The sequence below is a fragment of the Piliocolobus tephrosceles genome, chromosome 1, assembly GCF_002776525.5.
Source record: "Piliocolobus tephrosceles isolate RC106 chromosome 1, ASM277652v3, whole genome shotgun sequence".
Lineage (NCBI taxonomy): Eukaryota > Metazoa > Chordata > Mammalia > Primates > Cercopithecidae > Piliocolobus > Piliocolobus tephrosceles.
Genome location: NC_045434.1, coordinates 72,446,566 through 72,470,678, shown reverse-complemented (window position 1 = coordinate 72,470,678; position 24,113 = coordinate 72,446,566). Strand labels below are relative to the sequence as shown.

Below are 24,113 nucleotides of genomic sequence, written 5' to 3'. Positions count from 1 at the left end.
GCCTTTCTAAATCTCCATCCTTATGTTTAGAAGCCTCTCTTAGCCCACCTGCTATTATTGGTACCTGTGTAATGGTTCAAAATGTTCTCCACTGCATCAATCGGGATCTCAACTGGAAGTATATGGCACATTCAAAGGATATTTGAAGAAAATTTAATGAAGAGGCTATTTATGGAGGTGTGGGCAGAATTAAGAGAATCAATAAGGGATGTTAAAGTACCCAGGAAGTAGGAAGAGTCCGAAACTGTAACCTCGAGGCCTGCAGGGACAACAGAAGAATTTGGGACATTGAAAGGAAATTCAGCCTTGTCAACCTGCAGTGCCAAAGAGAGGAGCAGGAGAAACAAAGAATCTGAACTCTCTCTTCCCTTTGATCAAACCCTAATGGAAAAGAGCCAGTGAAGAAAAGATTCCAGGTGAGGCAGTCTGATGAAGTCAGCCTTCCAGGGTACAGAGCAAAGCAGAGAAGGGCAGAGAATGGATCTGGGGAAAAAACAGCTCATCCCCCACACTCAGATTGATGCTGCTCCTCAACCAATATATAACAATGCCTTCACCAGTAGAATCCTTTCTGGACTAGAGGATCACCTGGCCAGCTTTGGCTTGTCACTCTACGATTATTGATAAACCACTAAGTAAATTTGAAGACTTAAGGAGGATTGTACTTAAGTACTTGAACCAATAGCATATTACCATTAAATTGTAAATAAATATCTCAGGATATATGAAGCAATCCAATCTGCAGGTGGAAACAAAAATGTTAACACATGCAAATAAGTCAGATGCTTTAAATGGTAGTTTTTAAAAGCGTAGCTGAAACCTCTTCTTGTTAATTGATTCATCTATCTGTTTATGGATCTGATCATTACTAAGATGCCTATAAGCATCTAGAAAACTGTACAGTTCTCTTTGATTCCTATAGGCATATTTCTAATAGAAACCAGTAATAAAATTCTTTTCTTTAAAAAATCCATTGAATTGCTCTGATTTTTCCTTTTGTTCATGCTTGGGGGCTTTTTGAGAAATTTTAACTAATAATAAGACAAAGTAAATAAGCTGTCCAATTAACAAGTTTCAATGGAGAGCAATATTTTTGAAAAGCCAGGCTTTTATTTACTCTAACCCTCAAAGCTCTAGAGTACAGAAGTACCTGGAAGAAAGATACAGAGGGAGGTGTGGGCTAAATTCCAAATGCTATGGAGCGTTTTCCAATCTTATTAATGCATAACAACTAACTAGAATCCAGAAGTGAGTTGCAGAATTGCTATCTAGTCCCACTAGATCCCCAAAACTGTTAAGTCACTCTCTCCTGTCTTTTCACACAAATAATTTGATAGTAATCACTATTATTTATTTAGGGTTTGTTATGTGCTAAGGGCTATGTTAAGAACTGCATGCATATTAACTAGTTTAATCTCATACAACCATTTGAGATAGGTGTTATTACTGACACCATTTTACAGGTGAGAAACATGAGGCATTGAAAAATTAGGTATCATGCCCAAGGATATAGAGTTGATAAGTTGAAGGACTCAAATTCGAACCTTAAGATTCAGGTTCAAAGACTGGTTTCTTAAATTCTACCCCAACAGTTACCTCCAAATTGCATTTGCATGCAGCTTTGGGACTTTCAAAAATTGATGAAATATTTATAAATATATTCATCCCCCACCCCATTCCTCAGAAATTTGTAGAAACATTATTGCATGTAAATCTTCAAATAGTCCTGTGGGGTAGGTGTTATTATCTCTTAGCATAGTCAGGAACCTGAATAACTTAGCAAGTTACCTAGTCAAAAAGCAACGGAGTCAGAACTCAAGTCCTGACTTTCTGACCCCAAGTACAATGGTGGCTCTGTTGAACTGCAGCTTCTTCAAGTCACCTTCATCAGGAGCACAAATTCCTGACCCTGTGAAGACAGACTGATTAGGATTTCAGTCTGAGCTACATGAATTACCAACTCTGGATCCTTAGCTAGTAATTTGAACTCACTAAACCTCAGTTTTCTTATCTGTAAAATTGAGATTAAACAAACAAACAAAAAAACTTACCCCAGGAAGGTTGCTGTGAACTTTAAATAAGTTGACTTTAAAGCTAAGGTATTGTCACTTACAAAAAAAAGAGTAAGATTTAATATATAAATACATAGAAGGTGTTCAGTATCCAGCATTCCTGTAAAATGAAAATCAAATAAATTTACTCTCCCACTGCAAACCCTCCTTCCCCCATTCCATAAAATGCAAACTCCTCTCTATTTCCATGAGGCCTTTCATGGTCTCACTTTTGTCCGCTTCTCTCCTCATCCCATTGCTCTCTGGCCCTTACTCACTAAGGTCAGCCACACTGGCCTTCTCGAGGATCTAGCCCTAAGGCCTTTGCACATGCTCTTCTTTTCCACAGAATGCTCTTCCCTCAGATCTTCATCTGGTGAGCTTCTGCCAATTGTATCCCAGCTTGATGGTCACCTGTTGAGAGAACTTCCTGGACAAGTCAACCATTTTCTGCTATATCACCTTATGTATATCACCATACAATATCATTATTTCTTTTCTAGCATATATCCTTACCTGTTTATTTTATTTGTGTGGTTATTGATTGCCTCCCCTCACCAGGATGTTAATGCCAGCCTTGTTCACTGTTGTATCGCCAGCTCATAGAGCAGCATCTGGCATATAGAAATGGCTCAATCAATATGTGTTGAATTCATGGATGATAAATAGTCTTACCTAATTTACTATACTTCATGGAGATGTTAATCATAATTGGTGATTGTGATCTTAGCTTCCTCTAGCAACTTATTGTGGATAAAATATATATTTTAATGCTATATCCATTAGGGTATAGTTATTATTGTAGAGAACATAATGGAATTTCAATGCATTTACACATGTTTGAACAGGATGAAATATATGAGTAGTACTTGCTTCTGTGTAATATGCAATATTGCTCAAAGCATGATAAGTGGCAGCAGAGATGGATGTCACATTGTTTGTGATAACTTCCACTGTCCCACTTTTAGGCTACCCTCCACAGAAAAAGCCAGTTCATGCAGGGCTCTATGAAAAGCCTAGGGCAGCAGCCCACCATGTGAAAGGTGTATACAAGCCTTCTTTTAATGGCTTTATGTAGGAAGGGGTAAAGAGTTTGGGTTTTTATATCACCTATCTGTATTAGAAGGCCAGCTTTATCACTTACCAAGTTGCATAAATTTCTGTGTTCCTCAGTTTTCGCATGTGTAAAGTGGGGATAATAATACCAACCATATAGGATTGTCGGGAGGAAAAATGCAAAATTAGTACATAGAATACACTTGCAAAAGTGTAAGTGCTCAATAAACCCAGTAGCTACTTTTATGTATCCTCCATGAGAGCAGGATGGGGCTGGGTTCCTGTTTCCTCTTAGGGAGAGCATATATAAGCAATAAAAAATAGCATGTGATAACTCCAAACTTTCATTATTTAGTTTTATTGTTAAAAGTGAATCAGGGCTAATTTCAGTGTTTCCCACTGTTAGGTCAGTTTTCCCTTCCTCAGATATTAGAGAAGAACCATATTCACATGTAGTAAATGACTCCAAAGAGCAAGGTGGTATGAGAAGCAGTAGTGATAAGACACCCATTTCTAGCATGGGAAATGTCTTGTAATTTTTCCAGTAGCTTCATGTCTCTGAACTTCAAAAGTGCTCATGGAAAGCAAGACAATGTCCTGCTGTACCCTCTTCCCCTGGGTCCCAGAATTCAATTAAAATCATGTTCTATTTTGCCTAATCCAAGGTGTTTTAGATGAAGGGAACCTGGAATACAGGGACTATATCTGTAAAAGTGTGACTGTATTGTATCCAGCAAGGTTCTATGCAAATAGAGGTGCTGGAAAACGTCCATTTGATGGTGAAAGAAAATCAGATAGGTAGATAGTTAAATAAATAGCTACATAGAGCTTTTCAGCACATTATTCCTTCATAACTGGAGCCTGCAGGGCTATTCATGAAGTAAAACAATCTTGTAATCATGTAATTTCAAATTCATTGCATTGTCTCTTTCACCAAAATTCTTTAACCACGATTCCAGCAAAAAAGATTTTGGCATATTGCTATTCAAACATATTCAAAACCTATGACAAGCGCTACCCTTTAAGAAGGCATTAGCGTGAGTGCCATGGGAAAATATACTCCAAGGTTGTAGATGAATTGATATGATTTCCTTGATTGTATCTTTTTATTTATGAGGCATAATTTATGAGCACTGGAAAGCAAACTGCAATGAGTGATGACTAACAACAGCCAAAGTCATAAATCAGGAGCAGTGAAAGAAGTAGTGATTTTGATCGAATCTATTGAATTAGCTGTTGGCCTTAGCCAATACAGGTATTGGAAAGACCTTTTTAATATCTATTTGTCCCCTCATGGGAATGTGATAACAATCTCATTACATGCCCCTAGGAAACAAATAATTTAATTGTTTGCCCGTTAACATACAACCTGTTTACTCTACTTATTAATTACTGGCATAGCTATTCATGCTAGATTTTTTGTTTATTTCTGATGTGAATTGTTACAAAATTATGTTCACATTTCTTAGTTTTTATAAACAATTATGTCTCCTTAGAGCTTCTTGATATAAATTTGTCCTCAGAATTGTTGAAATGCTTTTTTTAATCAAACGTTGTCATCATCCCACAAGGAAGTATGTTACTGTTTCACAGAAGTTGCAGAGAGCTCAGATATTCTTCCCTCTCTTAATCCTCTGAGAGTTAACAGTTTTACTAGTACAGCTCTTATCATAAGCAGCCTGGATAAAGAGCAAACTCTCAAATTGCTCCAAGCACAAAGACAGTCATCATCACTTACATTAGGAATTAACAGATTAGAGATCTTTTGGAAAAGACTAGTCGACTGAATTTGGTTACTCCTGTATTATATTTTTATAAGGAAAATAATAGCAAATGTAAGACCAAATAAACATCAGCTTGGTGCTGACCCATATACAAACCATCCAGGAACATATATTATGAAGTATGTTCCCTGGATTTGAACAAGACTTGTAGCATTTCCTTGGCCAAAAGAATCATAAAATATTTTCACAATTTAGGGGTTTTTCTTAGGATACCATAAAGGAAAAATGCATCAGGAACCCCCTTGAAATTTATATTAATAATTTAGCTTTGCTCTAAGACAATACTTGGAAAACATCAGTCCCAAGAAAGGTTATTTCAGAAAGATACGAGACATTGAGCGAGACAAAGCATTCAGGTGAAAACTTCTTTGTTTAGCCAATACAGGTATTGGAAAGACCTTTTTAATATCTATTTGTCCCCCTCATGGGAATGTGATAACAATCTTAACAACAAGTTAAGTGTGGAAATTGTGCTAAAGAATAACTAGCACAGGCCGGGCACGGTGGTTCATACCTATAATCCCAGCACTTTGGGAGGCTGAGGCAGGCAGATCACGAGGTCAGGAGTTCAAGACCAGCCTGGCCAACGTGGTGAAACCCCATCTCTACTAAACTACAAAAAATTAGCCAGGTGTGGTGGCAGGTGCCTGTAGTCCCAGCTACTCAGGAGGCTGAGGCAGGGGAATCCCTTGAACCCAGGAGGCGGAGGTTGCGCTGTCGAGATCGCTCCACTATACTCCAGCCTTGGTAACAGAGCAAGACTCTGTCTCAAAAAAAAAAAAAAAAAAAGAGGGAAAAAAGAATAACTAGCACTGTAACAGAAGCATCTAAAGGGGCCACCACTCTGGGAGATTTCTGATACATTTCCCCTTCTCCCATCCTCTGTAGACTGGTGACCCCTTCTCTTTCCCATTCACAAAAATTATTACAATGCTTCTGTTCACAAATGTTTGCTTTCCTCCTAGAATAAAATTAGAAGGAAAAATGTCGGGTTGAGAGAAATTGGGAGCATTTAGAATAATATTCCTCTGCACTAAAAGAAAAATAGACTCAGCAATTTCTAGAAATATCAAGGTTTCAAGAAATTATACCTTAAGTGAAAATTAGGAGGCAAGAAGTGGTTCTACAAAGTCAGTAAACTCTAGTTCTGTTTGGAACTATGAAAAAACACAGTAATTAATTCTGTGATGATTATTGAATTGTAACATATTCCAAAATACATTTATTGTGTTTATTTGAATGACCGAAGGTAATGACAAAGTTAATGCAAAGTATAACTCTAAAGAGACATAACATAAATAGAAACTGAAAATGTACCGTGCCTATATTCTGTATGTAGTTCTATAAAGAATAGACTTTTGTGTTTTTCAAATAATACTGGGTGTAAAAGTCACTTGGAAATATGTTGAAAGGGCAAATTCCAAGGTCCTCTCACCAGAAATTCTGATACAGGTACCCCAAATCATTTTGATGACCATGGCTAAGGAATATATTTTGACAAAGACTTCTCTCAAAGAGGTAATTTTCAAAAGAGAACAAATGATTGAATTCATTGTTTTCACAGCAACGTGATTATGGCAGCTTAGTGGCAGATGTTGACGCTCCATGTAATTAAAAATTTTTAAGGAAAAATACAGTAATTAGTCCTTTGGGGTAGGAAAGAGTAAATAAAAGAACAATTTCATTTTTTTAATGAACAAGCATAAATATGGTAATAGTCTCTAGTTGGATTTAAAAATGTATTACATTGAAAACAGAAATTCCATTGAAAACTGACATATTAACCTACCATTTTACTAGTTAGTTAAAGAATTTGTGCCTAAACAATTATAGTTTTTATGCTTATTAAATGTAATCTATGTTTTCTATGACATTTTACATTGTAACATTTTTCATGGTTACAACAGAAGCCTTAGAGAAATAAAACAACCAAGTCAGTCAGTCCTAACTTTTCATTATTAACAGTTGGGGAAGTTTCTGACTCTACAGTGATAACTGTGTGTGCAGCCATGCATTCACATGTGAAAGTGTTCACCAAACCCAAATAATAATGTATTTCAGCAGAAACTTTAATCATTCTTAATCTTTTATTATAAAAGAATAAATATGTTCAGTCTATGAGAACACATGGACACAGGGAGGGGAACATCACACACTGGGGCCATTGTGGGTGGAGGGCCGGGGGAGGGATAGCATTAAGAGAAATACCTAATGTAAATGACTAGTTGATGGGTGCAGCAAACCAACATGGCACATGCATACCTGTGTAACAAACCTGCACGTTGTTCACATGTACACTAGAACTTAAAGTATAATAATAAAAAAGAATAAATATGTTCAGTCTAAACACTGTAGGAATAAATATAATCCTGAATAAATCAAAGATGAAGAACATCTTGGCTTTTTTTTCTCTTGGCCATGGAATTTATAAGCCTTACTTGCTTTTCTTCCCTAATAATAACTCTTTCATTTTTCTAGGAGCTCACACACTAAAGAAAGAGAATACACAGCTGTTTGATCACAAGATATTTTATTTATTGATTTTTACGGGTTCATTACAACTAAAAGATCAGGACATATTGCTAAAAAATTTTCTCTGCAGGATCTCTGCTGCTTCTTTCTCCGCCCTATAAAGACAGACTCAAATCTTGGGGCACTGTTTCTCAGTGGGAATCATAAACATTATCTGTTAGTATTTTTACCCTGGACCCTGAACTACACTTCAATACTTTTATCTCTTGCTTAGCCGGACATAGACAAAAATCCACAGTGATATTTTAGACAAAGAACGTTTTTGCCTCAGCAGAGATAGAGACAAAGAGAGACAGAAAGAGACAGAGAAAATAATATTATTCACAGGTTCTTTTTTCCTTTTCTCCTAGTGGTTTGATATAACAGACACTGCCTCGTGGTACAAGTTTTGTGAAATTCATAATGCTTCATTATCTCAGTCAGCTTTCTCTTCATTCTAAGTGTTTTCATTTTCACAGTTGCTCATGTAAATAGGTTGATCCTGCTTTGCATAAGCATGTTGATTTATATGAATGCTATTTTGATCTCAAATTGATTGAATAGTAAAAAGAAAGTCTAGGAAAAAGAGTAATGTATTATGAAGGACTCCTGCCAAAGACAAAATAGCCTATGTACATTCCCTATTAGTGATGGGGAATTTTGAGTTGCCTGGTTTTAAAAGGGAATCTTTCCAAGAAATATAGCAAAACACTGTAATACTGAGGCCCAAGTGTTTTTAAAATCCAGGGATTAAATCCTAGTAGAAGTTCACATAACACAGGAAGGCTGAGATTTAGTACGTTCTACAACACTACCATTAAAAAGCCTTAATAGTATTTATGATTCTATATCTACATTGAAAATGAAAGAAAAGTTAATGTTCATAAGCCAGAGCTAGAACTGTACTGAGCACTTTCTATGAATTATGATTATTTCATCTCATTTTCTTCCAACACCCTATGCCTGTACTACTTCCATCTCCTATTGGTGCACAGTAATTAATTGGCAAGTTGTTGAATTTTTCTTTCATTATACCTAGTTGCACTTTCTGCCTCATTTTCTTCCCCATCCATTGTAACCTGACTTTAAATTCTGCCTGCCCTTAAATCACCAATCAAAGTTCTGCTGTTGGCAAAAAAACGTCATATCAATATTTGCACCTTACTTTGTATTCCTTTTTCAAGAATATTTTTTCAAATCTTGTCATTCATTGTGCAATAATAGGTGTCCCCCACACCACTTCCCCAGAAAGATATTTGCCGTAAAAGTGGTTGTTCTGGGGCAGAGTGAGGAGACAGGGACCCTACTCACCAGCCCTGAAATCTGACTTCTTCATGAATAACGTCCACCTCCCCTCCCCAGTGTAAGTCTGACCTCACCCATTTCTGAGGGGACTCTGAGAGCAGCTGCAGTTGTATTCTGATGGACTCTAACTTCCATGAAATCTGGCTCTCCCACTGCTAGCTCCTTACTTCCCTATACTTAACCAAAATAAACCCCCCTTACCTAAGACAACTTGTACATGTCTAGCCATCCTTGCAAGCTAAGACACCTTACCTAATCTAAAATTGCAGGTATTTGTCTATGGACAAGACATTAAATTTTCATGATTCTGAGTATTTTATTTATGCATATGGATGGCATACAGAATCAAAAACCCCACTCATTGAAACAGGCACTGGAGAGCAGAATTCTAGTTTCAGTGCTGGTAACTTTTGTCACCTTGAACAAGATAGTGAAATTTTCTGAGCCTCAATTTCTTCACCTTTAAAAGGGGACTAGTAATAAATACATGCTCCACTCACCTTACAAGGTTGCCATTGTAAGGACTAAATAAGCTGACATAAGTTAAAGTGCTTTGTAAAATGTAGAGTTTATACAAATGTGAGTGATTATTATGCAAATGATGAGAGGATGTATCCAAGCTCTAAAAAGAGCAGGTGTGTCTATGTAAGTAGGTTAGTTGTCTCTTTTTAAAAATGAGGCTCCTGGCAATCCTATCAGCAAGGGGCTGGAGATTTGCATTTGACAGCAACCTGAAAACAATTCAACATCAGAAAATTTACTTTCACAAAGGAATCCGGAAAAAAAGAAAAGTATGAAAACCACTGATAGGATTTGACCTAACTACTAAAAACCTCTCTAATGTTTCTTCTCTTGAAGATATTATTGAAGCAAAAGCAAAGTAAACAAAAATGAAACTAAACTCTCTCTGCAAAGTATTCTGACAGTTTTATTTTCCCCACAAATATCCCCTATTTTGAACATTCTGCATGTTTTTTTGTTTTTGTTTTAATACTGAATGCCTGGAATGTGTGTACTGTAGAATCAAACAAGTTTTTCAGACTTGTCTTTAAAAGCTCAGGGGCAGATTTTTAGAAAATACATAGTGTAGAAGAAATGCAATGAGAAAAATTGTCCTGAAGTTAGACTTTCACCTGAAAGCTTACTAAGGAATACTACTACTCCTAAACACGCAGACAGTCTTCTTGTATTGCCATTTAGATCTATCATTGTGATTGATCACTGTGTAGTGGGCTATTATTGGGCCTAATTTAACCCTATACACTCACACATCCATCTACTCTGTCTATTGTACCTGACATTCTACAAATTACTTACTCATGCAAATGACGACCTAAGGCAACCTTTTAGGATATTCGTGTTTAATTATACAAATGGTTCTTGATAAATAAGATTATACATCATTCCATATGTTTATTCCCTCCTTGATGAAAGGAAATTTAATTTTCATGCAGATTTGGTGGGGATGATGTTTAAGAATTGCTGAGTTTTATGTAGTCTGCAGATCCATCCAGTTTGCAGAAGCTGACAAAATCACTCCACTTCCCACACAGAGATGAGCAGTTTTTTCATTAGGCTTAAATCAACCCGCTGCATTCTGAAATCCTACATGGCCTTCTTTGTGTTCACATGGTCAAAGGCAAAAGGCAAAAAATAAAAATGATATAGGAGGAACCTGCTCTCCTGTGTGATTACAAAGTTGCAAGATCAAAGTTTATCTTTTCCTGTTGTGTTTAGTTGCTTTTGGTTGCCAATTTCTTTTTTTTTTTTTTTCTTTTTTTTGCCCCCCAGCCTGAGGGTATATTGCTTTTGACAGTCTTGTTGATTTCTCTTTGGAGGTCTGGGCAGTGAATTCTGCAGGAAAAGCCCCCAGTAGCTGGACAAGGTGCAGAACCGGGCCAGCCCCACCAGAAGGTATCAGAGCCCCTACGTTCCATGCGGTCTCTTCTACCCAAGTAGTGGTCAACATCAGTGCCCCCAGGAAGCCCAACGGGATCGTCAGTCTCTACAGGCTGTTCTCCAGCAGCGGCCATGGGACTGAGACAGTGGTGAGCAACAGAGCTAAAAATCCAGGACTGGTTGACTTTTAAAAATCATTACCATGGAGCCCTTGTGTTTATGTTTTTATTTTTCTCTCCATCTTTCTTATCCTTCTATTCTGAATTGCCCTATGGTGAACTTAGTAGCACAAAGATCCCTCAGAGAAGAAAAAGTGAACCCTGAGGAAACATACAGAAAGTATGTAAACTCTTAGGGAGAGAGATGCTAAAGGTGGTATTAAAGACTCCACAAACATAAGAAACTAAGACTTTAGAAACAATCAAATTAATTTAATTGAATTAGAAAACAGATCAACCACTTAACAGAGTGGTAGCACATAGTAAGAAGTCGGCAAATTGTAATTATTGGTGGTGTAAATGTTAGTATGAAAAAGACAAAATAGAGCAAAGAATATCCTTGGAATCTCTATTTTGACATGCACAAATCTCTAATAACACATGGAAAACTCTCATTCCTCTGGTGAATTCAAGAAAGTTCTAACCCTTTAGAAGAAAGAGCAGAGCAGCTCCATCAGCACAGCCCTAACTCACTGTTTGTTCATTAACACGTTTGAGGCACATTGGGAGACAGGAGAGATTGCTCAGGGGTCTTTCACATTGTACGTTAGCTAAGCCCCTTCCTGGAGGCGATGTTAAGAATCAACTAGACCAGTTCCTGCATTATTTAAATGAAGAGACCAGCAGCCAGCAGGATGAAGACCCTTGTCTCTGTGGTATAGCCTGTGTCACTCTCACATTTCTCATGAATAAGTGGAGATTATAATACTTTGTTCACACAAACATTGTATAGAGATTGTGCAGGTCCTGGTATTACACTACAAATTATTTAGATCAATTTAGGGAACAATTTGGGCAAGTGTGGAGAATTCCTCTGAGACCACAGTGTCAGGTATTGAAACACAATTTCAACAGATAACTTAGATACAGGGAGGCTTGGATTGAATGTTAAAGGAATATTAGCATATTTTCTATAGGGCTTTGTATTCAATAAATATAGATGATGTAAATACAATCAACCCTTGATTATCCATGCTTATAAAATGATAATAAACTAAAATAATTTATATTTGGAGTGCATTGTATGCATTTTTTAACAGCTCTTCTTAATCATACATTCTTTTTGTCAACATGAAAATTAATTTCCACTTTCTGAACTCTTGTTCCAAAGAATACTTATTAAAACCACAATGAGGTTAAAAATTTGCTGAAAATAAACCATAAAGTTTATAATCCTACAAAGATGATTGAGAGAAGACTATGATATTTTGTAAAAACCAACACCCTCAGAGGAAGAGATTTTCAAGTTCTCCAATTCTTATACCTGATTTTAATGTAGATATGAAAGGATTTTTTGACGGAGAAATTGCATGCAAGTAACCATTTGCAGAATATGGACCTTGGTGAATGCTGCTAGACATATAATTGAAAGACAGATTTTGTTTTTTGAAAAGACATCACTCAGAGGGTCATAGACTTTGATCAACACTTTGTGTGTTGTTCCATGCCATTTTCTAATACCATTCTAAAGTGATAGATGATCGATAATATTATGCCTTGTGATTTCCATCCTGCTACCTCAAACTTCTATTTAACGGTTACATTATCAAATTTTTCACCTATTTGTCATACCTCTCTAACAGGGTTGGTAATTTTTTGAGGATAAATGCCATGCTAAATGCCATGTTTTGTCTCCCAGAGTACCTGGCGTGGTTCTCCATTCATAGGAGGTGGGATCCGATAACATTCATCAAACACCTCTAATGTTTGACACTGCCTCATCTAGCCTCTTTCCTCCCACAGCTATCCGAAGGCATGGCCACCCAGCAGACTCTCCATGGCCTTCAAGCCTTCACTAACTACTCTATTGGAGTAGAGGCCTGCACCTGCTTCAACTGTTGCAGCAAAGGACCGACAGCTGAACTGAGAACCCATCCTGCTCCGCCCTCAGGACTGTCCTCTCCACATATCGAGACGCTGGCCTCAAGGACGGCCTCCGTCCAGTGGAGTCCCCCCATGTTCCTCAATGGTGTCATTCACAGGTAGTGGGTCAGGCGGAAGGATGAATAAACTAACAAGGCATGCGTAGAGACTTATGAACTCATGGTATAGCCTACTCCGCACCTAGGCTACAAACCCGTATAGCTACTCAGCACTCCCTAGGGAGGACTTGCTTATTGAATGGATATCTATAGCAAAGTAGACAAATAAATTGATTTGAGTGGTAATGTTACCTATGATATATTTAAATCATAAAAGCAGCTAGTGATAGAAAGGAGAACAACAAAATAAGCTTTACATTAAAAAGACAATGCAATGTGTTTGTATTCAATATCCTCCTCCTAATAGTTTTCTGGAAGCATTCCTTCTACAAGCCTTCACTGGAACATAAGACACCTCCACAGTTAAATCAGAATTGCCCTGATCTAATTTAAAATATTGTCATAAACCACTGTTTGAAAGAAAAAAGAAGACACTTGACTCAAATCATTTAGAAAAAAAAGTCTTTATTCTAAAAAGAGAAGAACCATTTATGTCTCTCCTCTTAAAAGAGGGAAATGTCTTATCTCTACCAACAAGGATCGCTAATTGCTGGGTAAACAGCAATGTGTGTGTAGATGGTGACTTCTCTTATCGTTTCTCTAGTTACATCTGCTGCTCGTTTCCAGTAACATTACATAAAGTGCTTCTGAGAGCAGTTTTCTGCAAATGGAAGTTTTAAAGAGCCTGTAGTCTATGAAAACAAAATATCTCCTCACAAAATAGAACCAGTTTTAAAAGAGAGAGTTAAACTAATTCCATTACCCATCTTCACTCTATGTATCCATTCTCATTTTAGCTATGAACTCCAACTCCACGTGGCTTGCCCTCCTGACTCAGCCCTCCCCTGTACTCCCAGCCAAATAGAGACAAAGTACATGGGGCTGGGACAGAAAGCCAGCCTTGGGGGTCTCCAGCCCTACACCACGTACAAACTGAGAGTGGTGGCACACAATGAGGTGGGCAGCACAGCTTCCGAGTGGATCAACTTCACCACCCAAAAAGAATGTGAGTACAAGTGGCTGCTACCATAAGCCAGAGAGATTGGAAGGCATTCAGGAGAAGCTTGTCCTGAAAATCAGGGAAGCCACTTTTTAAAACAGATTGAGTGGGCTCAATAACACTGAATGTTACTGAAGCATTGATGAGGATGACTACTGAGGAAAAATGCCTACTGGATTTAATAATATGGAAGTCAAGGGCAGATTTAGGAAGGATTTTCATGTGGGGATAGGGTAAAAACAAATTTAGGGGAGTTAAACGATCAATGGGAAGAAAGAAAGTGAACAAACACTGATAGACCATGTTTATAAACAGTTTTGCTGCTCCTTTTCTTTGTAAATTATGTGGCATAGTCTCTAGTATGTCCAGAAAGCATTGAGACATAGCACTATTAGGAAAAGCAAAAGGGCAACTGAGTGAAGAAAAGCGCAATCAACTAATTAATTGGGGGCTTCCTTACATTTTAATATAATACAGTCATGCATTGCTTAATGATGGAAATATGTTCTGAGAAATACATCGTTAGGTGAGTGTCATGAAAATATCGGAGTGTACTTGCACAGACCTACATGTTATAGCCCACTCCGCCCCTAGGCTACAAACCTGTATAAGCACGTGACTGTGCTGAATACTGCAGGCAATTGTAATGCAATGGTTATTTGTGTAGCTAAACATAGAAAAGGTACAGAAAAAATCTGATATAAAAGATAAGAGGGACAGGCGCAGTGGCTCACGCCTGTAATCCCAGCACTTTGGGAGGCCAATGAAGATGAATCACCTGAGGTCAGGAGTTCGAGACTAGCCTGACCAACATGGTGAAATTCCATCTCTACTAAAAATACAAAAATTAGCCAGGCATGGTGACACACACCTGTAATCCCAGCTACTCAGGAGGCTGAGGCAGGAGAATCACTTTAACCCTGGAGGTAGAGGTTGCAGTGAGCCGAGATCATGCCACTGCACTCCTTCCTGGGCAACAGAACAAGACTCCATCTCAAAAAAATAAAAAAAAGTAAGAGGTGGTACAGGGCAGCTCCATTATAATCTTATGGAACCACCATCATTTCTGCAGTCTTGATCAAAACATCATTTTGAGATACATGAGTATAACTTAGATTTTATAAGGTATACGCTTTTATTGTTTAATAATGGCAAACACAAAAAGGATTAAGAATAAAATAAGTACTTATCAGAACCAACTACATAATTTATGGAGTCCAGTGGAAAATGAAAATATGGAATCCTTTGCTGAAAAATCATTAAGAATTCCAAGACAGCAACAGTAGAGCGTCACGCTAAGCCCAGGACTCTTCTGCGTCACAGGCCTGTGCAGCAGCACAGTTCACATGCCAAGAAAGCTGGTCCTGCTTATTATCCCCCGACCCAGAGGCAACCACTACTAATATTTTGGAATAATCAGTTCCTTTAATCTCCTTTCTATGCATAATTTTTACCTGTGGCTGAGATACTATTACTAAAATTTCATAATCAGCTTTTTGTTTGACATTATTGTATTAGCATTTCCCATGGCATTAAAAAAAACTCTTTAGCCACCAATTTTAATGGCTATACAATAATCCATATATAAAATAATTGGGGCATTTGGGTTGTTTTTTAATTTCCCTTTAATAAATATGATGAAAAAATCTTTGTGAACAGATCTTTGAATGTCTGGTTATCTTCTTAAATTAAATTTTGACAAATAGAATTTACTATTAATACATCAAATATTTTAGTATTTTAAGGCTTTGAATACTAATTTCATGTTTTATTTCCAGAAAGACTATGTCAGATTAAAATCTTACCTAAAATACTCTATCTGGCATTGAATATTATGCCAATTTTAAAAGCAAGAATTACGCATTTATAAAAGACCAGTGTCTCACACAAGGACCTTAACGTGTCTGAGCAACAGCATGGCAGGATGTTAGTAACAGGTTACGTTTACAGAGGACTTGTTTGTTCCTGGTAGAATTTTAGCATTTTACAAATACTTATTACAACAGGCCTATGAAATAAGTACTATTACTATCCAAATTTACAGATGAGAAAACTGAGGCAGGACTATGAATTGTGCACTGCAATTCCAGGATACCATTCATATAGACTGTGATCTGAACTGAGGCTCTTGGAGTTAGGCAATGAAGTGGCCCTCAACTAAGGCCACAGCTTAAGTAACCTGGCCAGTTTCCACATCTAGTTAGTGCAGTAATTACTCTGAACTCATGATCACTGAGCTTGGCTGCTGTCTCAGTACTACTCTTTCCCTGATCAATTAATTTCCTACTCTCTGTAATCAAGACTTCAAACCATCTCCACCTTCGCCAAACCTCCCTCTGCAGCTCACCCTTTCTCCCTGCATGCCCACAACCTGGCTCACCCATTTCTCCCTTTACTCTATGCAGAACTCCTTGCCTTGTAATTCTCCAGGAAAAGAGATGTCATCAGTCAGTAATTTACTCCTATTCCCCCTGCAGACAAACCTATCTGCATTTACCCCATTGCTGTCAGTGACAAGGAAAGAGTGGTCCTTCTTCCGTCTGAGATAAACCTGCCTCCCGTGCAGTGAATTTCATCCCCTTCACTACTCACCATCCCTTCGACAGGGTCTCCTTAATCTTTCTGTGTACCTCACTTTTATTCAAAGTTCCTTCTATCTTTCTAATGTTAAAGCAAACAAGCTCCACTTCCCCTGCAGTGATGCTGGCTCTCCTCTCTCTGACAGCAAAACTTTCCTAAGGAACGGTCCGCAGATGCTTTGCGCATTTCCTCTCTTCCACTTACTTTCTAACTTCTTCAGCACTGGATGAAAATATCTTCCTAAGTTTGCCCTTGGCCTTCATATTGATATATCCAGAAGGCATGTATCTCCAGGAGTCACCTTCACTGACTTTCCAGTAGCATTCAATGCAACTGAACTTTCGATTTTCGATCCTTTTTTAAAAAGTGGTTTACCCTCATTTTCATAACCACCCTCTCCTGGTTTCTTTTCTACTATTTTGGATTTTCATTTTTAGTCAACTTTGTTGGTTGATCTTCTTCCACTGCCCAAATCTTAATCCTAAACTTTTAACTTTGTCCCCTTGCCCTTTCTCTCCTCCCTCCTTTCCTCCTCCCTCATCAGGTGAGGTCATCTGCTCCAAGGCTTTGGTTCCAAAAGCCAGACTCCAGTGGTCACCTCCTACCCAAGTGCTCTGTTTTGAAGTGTATACCCCTGCACCCAGCTTCCTCACAGACATCTCCTTCTGAATTTCTCATGCCCCAGACAGAGCTTGCAATTTTCCCCTTCAAGCTATGCTTCCTGTAGTCCTCACTTTCTCCATTTTCATCTCCAGCACTGGACATAGTATCTTAGATTCCAATAAATGTTGCTTAATGAATGAGCGAGTGCACCTAACACTGCATGTTTATTGTTGACACTGCTCAATCAGCATTTTTGTCACTCATACTATATTCAAAGCAAACTCTAATGATTCTTAATGTGTGCTGTCTGATTTTGTAATCTCCTTCACAGTACATCCAGAAGCCAATTTTGCTAAATGTTGTAGCTTTTTGTTGATGTGGCCAGAAAGCCAGAGAACAGCTAGGTGAGCTTTGTAGTTTATAACCAATGCCCTTTTGAGTCATGAAGCTGAGCTTTTGCCGATTTTTTTTTTTCTTATGCTTGGAAGAACAAAGTGAACTGATTTAAGATTTTCTTCCTGTGGCCAGGCATGCTGGCTCATGCTTGTAATCCCAGAGCTTTGGGAGGCCAATGTGGGAGGATTGCTTGAGGCTAAGAGTTCAAGACCAGCCTGGGTAACATATCAAGATTCCCACCTCTACAAAGAAAATTTTTTTTAAATAGCCAGGTATGGTGACATGCACCTGTAGTCCCAGCTACTCAGAAGACTGAGGCGGGAGGATTGCTTGAGCCCTGGAGGTCAAGGCTGCATCGAGCTTTGATCATGTCACTGCACTCCAACCTGGGCAACAGAGTAAGACTTTATCTCTGAGAAAAATAAAAAGGATTTCCTTCCTTTGTGTTTTTTCATATTGGAGAAGCAGTTGGACTAGTACCATAGGAGAAAAGTTTCCCTTAACCCACTACTGGGTCAATAGATATGGAAAAATACAAGAAATGACTATGATATGGGTTCTAAAATATCATTTATATTACTTTTAACTCATTATAAACACTGGGAGCAGGAAAATCTGCACCAGATAATACAAACCAGAAAATAATTTGGGGCTGGGTGTGGTGTCTCATGCCTGTAATCCCAGCAATTTGGGAGGCAGAGGTGGGCAGATCACTTAACGTCAGGAGTTCGAGACCAGCCTGGCCAACATAGTGAAACCCATCTCTACTAAAAATCCAAAAAAATTAGCCAGGTGTGGTTGCACACACCTATAGTCCCAGCTACTTGGGAGAACGAGGCACGAGAATCACTTGAACTTGGGAGGCGGAGGTTGCACTGAGCCGAGATAGCGCCACTGCAGTCTAGCCTGGGCAACAGAGCAAGAGTGCATCTCAAAATAATAATCATAATAATTTAGAAATAGAATATGCAGTTTTATATAAATGTGATCACATGTACATTCAGCAAAGGGTCTGGAGATGAATCCTAACAACACCTTCAGCCCCCTCTGCTTGAATCCTCCTTCAGTGGAGAGAGAGGTGAGATATAAATGTTTAACAGCTGGCCTGCTTGAAGGACAAATGGCCTGATTTGAAGTGCTTGTCAGTTTCCATCGTGTGAATACCCCCATTACTGCTTTCAAGTGACCAACACAACAGCACTGAACAGAGTTGGGAAGGGATGAGTAGTAGCTTATCATTATATAATATTTCCACCAGTCAGATAGAGTGGATGTAAATGACCTCAGGCACACAGACAGTAGTAAAACGTAGTGAAACAATTAAAAAGTTATGAATTTGGAGTATTTATAACCTTTGTTTTAATATAATTATTTGTTTATATAATTTAAATTTTAGTAGTGGCCGGATTTAACAACAACTTGCGAAATTCCTGAGCTTCAGCACACCACTGGAAAGCACCCACAGGGTGAACCAGTAAATTCTGTTCCTTTCAATGAATGTGTACCGATTTTAACAAAGTACTATGGGCCTTAGTTTAAGCAAGCCTAGGTTCAGCTCCTTGGTCTCCTACCAGCCACTGACATAGAGCAAGATATTTGACCTCTCTGAACCTGAGTGTTCTCACCTCAAAAATTAGGACTCAATCCTTACAGGATTATTTTGAGGATTAAATGAGATAAAGTATGTCAAAAGCTAGGAGCATAGTGGTTCTTATCACTTTTTCAGTCTTCCTTGGGGAGGATTCGTAAACTCATTATTCTCGATTGTTTTAATTGCTTACTCTTTTTCCTCAGGAAGGTCTCCAAATCCTACAGGACAAATAAGACTCCTATCTTTCTATTTTCTTGCTAGTTACAAGCCGTTTCTTTATTTGTGCTGTAATGATATAGGGAAAAAGTGAAAATCTACTGAACTAAGGTGATAGAGAGAAGTCATAGACAAATAACAATAGAGCATTCCTTGTGATATTAGGCAGAATTAATGTTGGAAAAGCATTGAAATTTAAAGAGGGCTTGATAACTCTTGTTTTGGTGTTTGCAGAAAATTTCTCTTATGGCTTTATGAAAATATCTTATTTTGAAAGATAACAATCAACTATGTCTTTATGGCTGAATATTATAATTACAAAAGCATAATTATTCCTTCTTTTGTTGTATTTCCTAACATCAGAAATAGATGGATTGTTTTTTAAAGAAAAAGAATCACATTCAATTTCTCACTACTCACTCCTTTCTTTTCTTAAAAGCCAATTTGGTATGTAGGTGAATCTTAATGTTTTTACAAATATATTGATTATTTTGTAGAAAACAAGTTCTCATGAAATAAATCTCTTCTGACTTGACAAGATGATATGGTATCCCTTCATTTGTTTACACAAAAATTATTAATTTAGAAGATGAGCCCCAGTTAAGGATTTTCTTTTTGTTTTAGTAAGGAGCTGAAAAATCAAAAGAGACTGTGCCTGTGAAATGCACACAAAGTTGCTTCTATATGTGATATAATACTTAGGAGACCTAAGCTTGATTATATACTAATGTACTATGCTATTGATTGATGAGTCAGGGCAATGAATTATTATACTTGAATTGCTGTTTGCAAGGCTTTTTAACTATCTCAGAAAACAAACTAACGGTTTGAGAAAAAGCTTTAACAATAAATGGATGCCAAAAGGACATAATTCACCATCTAAGCAGTTTGGTTTGGAGAAAAAAATATATTAACTTCATCTAGTCCTTGGGGCTTTGTGGCAATAAATATTGATTTGATATGAAAAATAGCTATCTACTGTAGTTAATAGTGTTAAGGATACTTTACCTGTTAAAAAGAGGGAAAATGCAACAAAATATGAGCTCCAGGGTTATGTTGGTGAGCAGATCCATTGTATGTTAATAGTTTTATTTATAAAACACCACTCTGTATCGATTTTTTTTAAAACAGGCATAAAGTTGCTGAGAAAGCATTTCACACATGTTCCCATTGGTTTTCTTTACACCCCGATACTGGTTGTTTCATAACATTGAGTAAAAAGTGAAGGATTCTAACAATGTTGCTCTTCTTTCTTTTCTTTTTTTATTTTTTGGATTGGTTTGGTTTGGTTTTGCTCATACTTTTTTTTTAAAGCGTACACCTGCACCCCTTCAAAGAGGTTACCCTTTTTAGAACCTACAACTTTCTCCCCACAGTGCCTCAGTACCGGGCCCCATTTTCGGTGGACAGCAATTTGTCTGTGGTGTGTGTGAACTGGAGTGGCACTTTCTTCCTGAACGGCCCACTGAAGGAGTACGTGTTAACCGATGGAGGGCGACGCGTGTACAGCGGCTTCGACACCACCCTCTGCATACCGAGAACGGCGGACAAAAGTTAGTTTCTGACTCCTGTTTCTCAGTGTGGAAGGCTCTCTGTTCCCCAGCTTTATGGGATGTTAAATCTGAAAGCTGACCAGCAGATGCTCACCATTAAAACATCCTGATTTAAGTGTCCACTTCTTGTGGAAAAGTTACCGCTTAGGATAAATAAGGTTTTCTTTCCTTCCCATTTGCAGCTTGACAGCACTGCAGTTATAATGTGGTTCAAGGGGAGAGTGCTGCCTCCACAGGACTGGAGGGTCCCCAGGAAGGGATAAGACCGAAGGGCAAGTTGGGGTCACAAAAGAAATAGCACCCATACATAGTCAATGACTACCCTAAAATAATACACTTCTAGCGATTTCATAGGTTTTCTTGCTGTATCTCCAGTCTCCAAACAGAGCCCTATCAATCAGGAAATAACTATCTCCAACTCATAAGGATCTGAGTAAGGGGTTTCCTTCACCTTCCTTGATATCAGCCCCTGAAAGAACTATCTTGTCCCTCTAAGATGGAATTCCTTCTTCCTGTTTACTTACACGTCCCTTTTCTCTTTGCCTTGTTTTTAAATTGAATTAAGAAAATGCTTTACAAGGCACTAAGTATTTTCTAGTGATCAGCATGCTCACAGGGCCAATGCTCACTATACAATGTAGTGATTAATGAGTATTTTATCTTGGTGTAAGGTAAAGGTACACAGTCAGCTCCAGCATTGCATGCATACTCATAGAAACTTAATAAAATTTTTACAAAGATTCAGCTACGCATGTTCATAGTTACCGTTCATGGTCACCTGGGCAGCTCATTGGGAAGGAAAGGTGGCCTGATGGTTGGCAGACACAGGTTCTACCTGGCCAGGCCTCTAACCATCTGTGTAACCTTGCAAGGGTCACTTCCCTCAGGTTCCTGGCCACTGAAAGAGCAATTTAGACCATGTGATTTCTAGGATCCCCTTTGAGCTCTCCTGTTCAGTAAGAAACTCTAGGTCATTTAGTGGAAAGTACACCTGTAAATTTCAAAGGAAGGGTTTAAACCGTGTGCAGAATAAGATGCGCTTTGTGTATATCCTTTACTCCTCTGTTATTCTTTTCCTTTGCTGTATAAGCTCTAATTTTTCTTAGTTCTATTACCTATGGATAGGCTATTATTACACTAATGATAGCTTTTTTTCTTGAGCATTTTAAAATTAGAAATAATTTTGAATATTATATAAAACGTTCTAACTTGCTCTGAAATCCTCTTTTTCATGCTATGATGCATTGCTCTTTTAAAAGCATGTGCCCTATTTGTAGATGTTGAATGAACAAGTCATTTACCAATTCTTCCTTTTGTCTAGCCTTCTTTTTCCAGGTCATCTGCACGACTGATGAAGGAAGTGTTAAGACACCATTGATCCAATATGATACCTCTACTGGACTTGGTAAACAACTCATATTATACTTGGTGTAACACCTATGCATGTTCCTCAAGAAACACACATATGTTTGTTTATACATACTTGGGTTCTTAATGTATTAGCACCGACTATACAGAAGAAATTGTGCCAAGTGTGTCCGAGATTTTTTTTTTTTTTTTTTTTTTTTTTTTTTGAGACAGAGTCTTGCTCAGTCACTCAGGCTGGAGTGCAGTGGTGCTATCTCGGCTCACTGCAACCTCTGCCTCCCTGGTTCAAGCAATTCTCCTGCCTCAGCCTCCAAAGTAGCTGGGATAAGGCATGCACCACCACACCCAGCTAATTTTTTGTATTTTTAGTAGAGATGGGGTTTCACTGTGTTAGCCAGGCTGGTCTCAATCTCCTGACCTCGTGATCCACCTGCCTCAGCCTCCCAAAGTGCTGGGATTACAGGTGTGAGCCACCATGCCCAGCCAGAAATTTTTTAAAAAGTCCTCATGGGACTTATATTAGGCAAGGAGTAACAACATACTTTTTTTTTTTTTTGGACAGAGTCTTACTCTGTTGCCCAGGCTGGAGTGCAGTGGTGCAATCTCAGCTCACTGCAGCCTCCAGCTCCAGGTTCAAGTGATTATCCTGCCTCCTGAGCCATGCCTGGCTGATTTTTGTATTTACAGTAGAGATGGGGTTTCACTGTGTCGGCCAGGGAGGTCTCGAACTCTTGATCACAAGTGATCCACCCACCTTGGCCTCCCAAAGTGTTGGAATTACAGGCGTGAGCCACCACACCTGAATATACTCTTAAATATACTCTTAAAATGCCAGAATATACTCTTAAAATGCCAAACATTGAACTGTAAATATGGAAAAGACCAGAGAGCTCAAACTAAATTTTTCTCCTAACCATAAGCCCTGTCAATAAAGTATTGTATGACTTCATGTACATAAAGGTGATTTACAGAGGAAGTTAGAGGAGAGATCAGAAGAAGAAAGAAAATATTCAGCCAATTCATGTTGATGATAATGTTAATATTCTGGATTCAAAGCCTAGAATGATAAATTTGAAAAGTGTATTTTATCCTCCATAAAAGAGTATGATTGATATGATTGACTGTTGATATCAAGTAATTTAGCTCAAGGGATACAATTTTAATTTTTAAGGAGCATCTTTTAAATTCAGTTTCACTCATAGTCTCTGAATCTAACATTTGTGATACTTTATAAAAGCAAATTAGAGAAATGCCAAATCTTTTCCATTAAAACAGATTTGGAATTGATATCCTATTTTAAATTCCAGTAATTAATGACATATCAAATTTGCATTTATATATAAGGTTTTTTTGAAAAATAAAAGTGTCCAAAATTTCTGAAACACAATAAAACATATATATTATTGTCGAAGATAGTTTCAATTTGTAAAAATAACATATTATTCTATGTTTCCAAACTTTACATGTCTGGATGTCATATAAAATTTCCTACAACACTTAATTCCTCTCATATGGCTTATTTCATTTAATAGCAGTGGTAGGATAGAACAGACATCATTCGGTATTCTGTTAGCAACTCCAATATTTCCCCAAGTGGACAAGTGGAGGTCTAAGGGACACAGGAATTTATCCAGGAATGCTCTGCTAGCTTGTTACTGGGATGAGAGCACCAACATGGATTTTCTATTGACTTCTGGCCTGGGACCTTTTCTTTGCAATGGTTTGCCAAGTTAAGTACATGTAAGAATCACCCCAGTGTGCTTGTTTATTATAGTTTCCTGGGCCTCTGGCAGAGATTCAGACTCATGGAGGCTCAGAATCTGCTCTTTCCTGCCCAGTGATTCTGACACAGGGCTCAGGACCATGTACTGAGTGATGCCGGAAAACCAAGGTTGCTCACCTTCTAAGCCCTGCCAGTCTAGTTTCCTTGGTGAATAGGAAGTGTGTTGTTCCTGAAGGCAGGCCAACAACAGAGAGGGATTTATTCTGACACTGGCTGT

General features: G+C 38.1%; 1 protein-coding gene across 1 annotated transcript in view; it reads left to right on the top strand.

The window, feature by feature from the left end:
- The window catches only part of USH2A (usherin), a 798,346-nt gene that overhangs the window by 763,670 nt on the left and 10,563 nt on the right, over window positions 1–24,113 (top strand). The window contains exons 64-68 of the mRNA XM_023203737.1: window positions 10,546–10,755; window positions 12,568–12,806; window positions 13,604–13,812; window positions 20,569–20,745; window positions 22,067–22,150. Coding sequence (XP_023059505.1) covers window positions 10,546–10,755; window positions 12,568–12,806; window positions 13,604–13,812; window positions 20,569–20,745; window positions 22,067–22,150 — 919 coding nt within the window. The remainder of the gene's footprint in view (window positions 1–10,545; window positions 10,756–12,567; window positions 12,807–13,603; window positions 13,813–20,568; window positions 20,746–22,066; window positions 22,151–24,113) is intronic.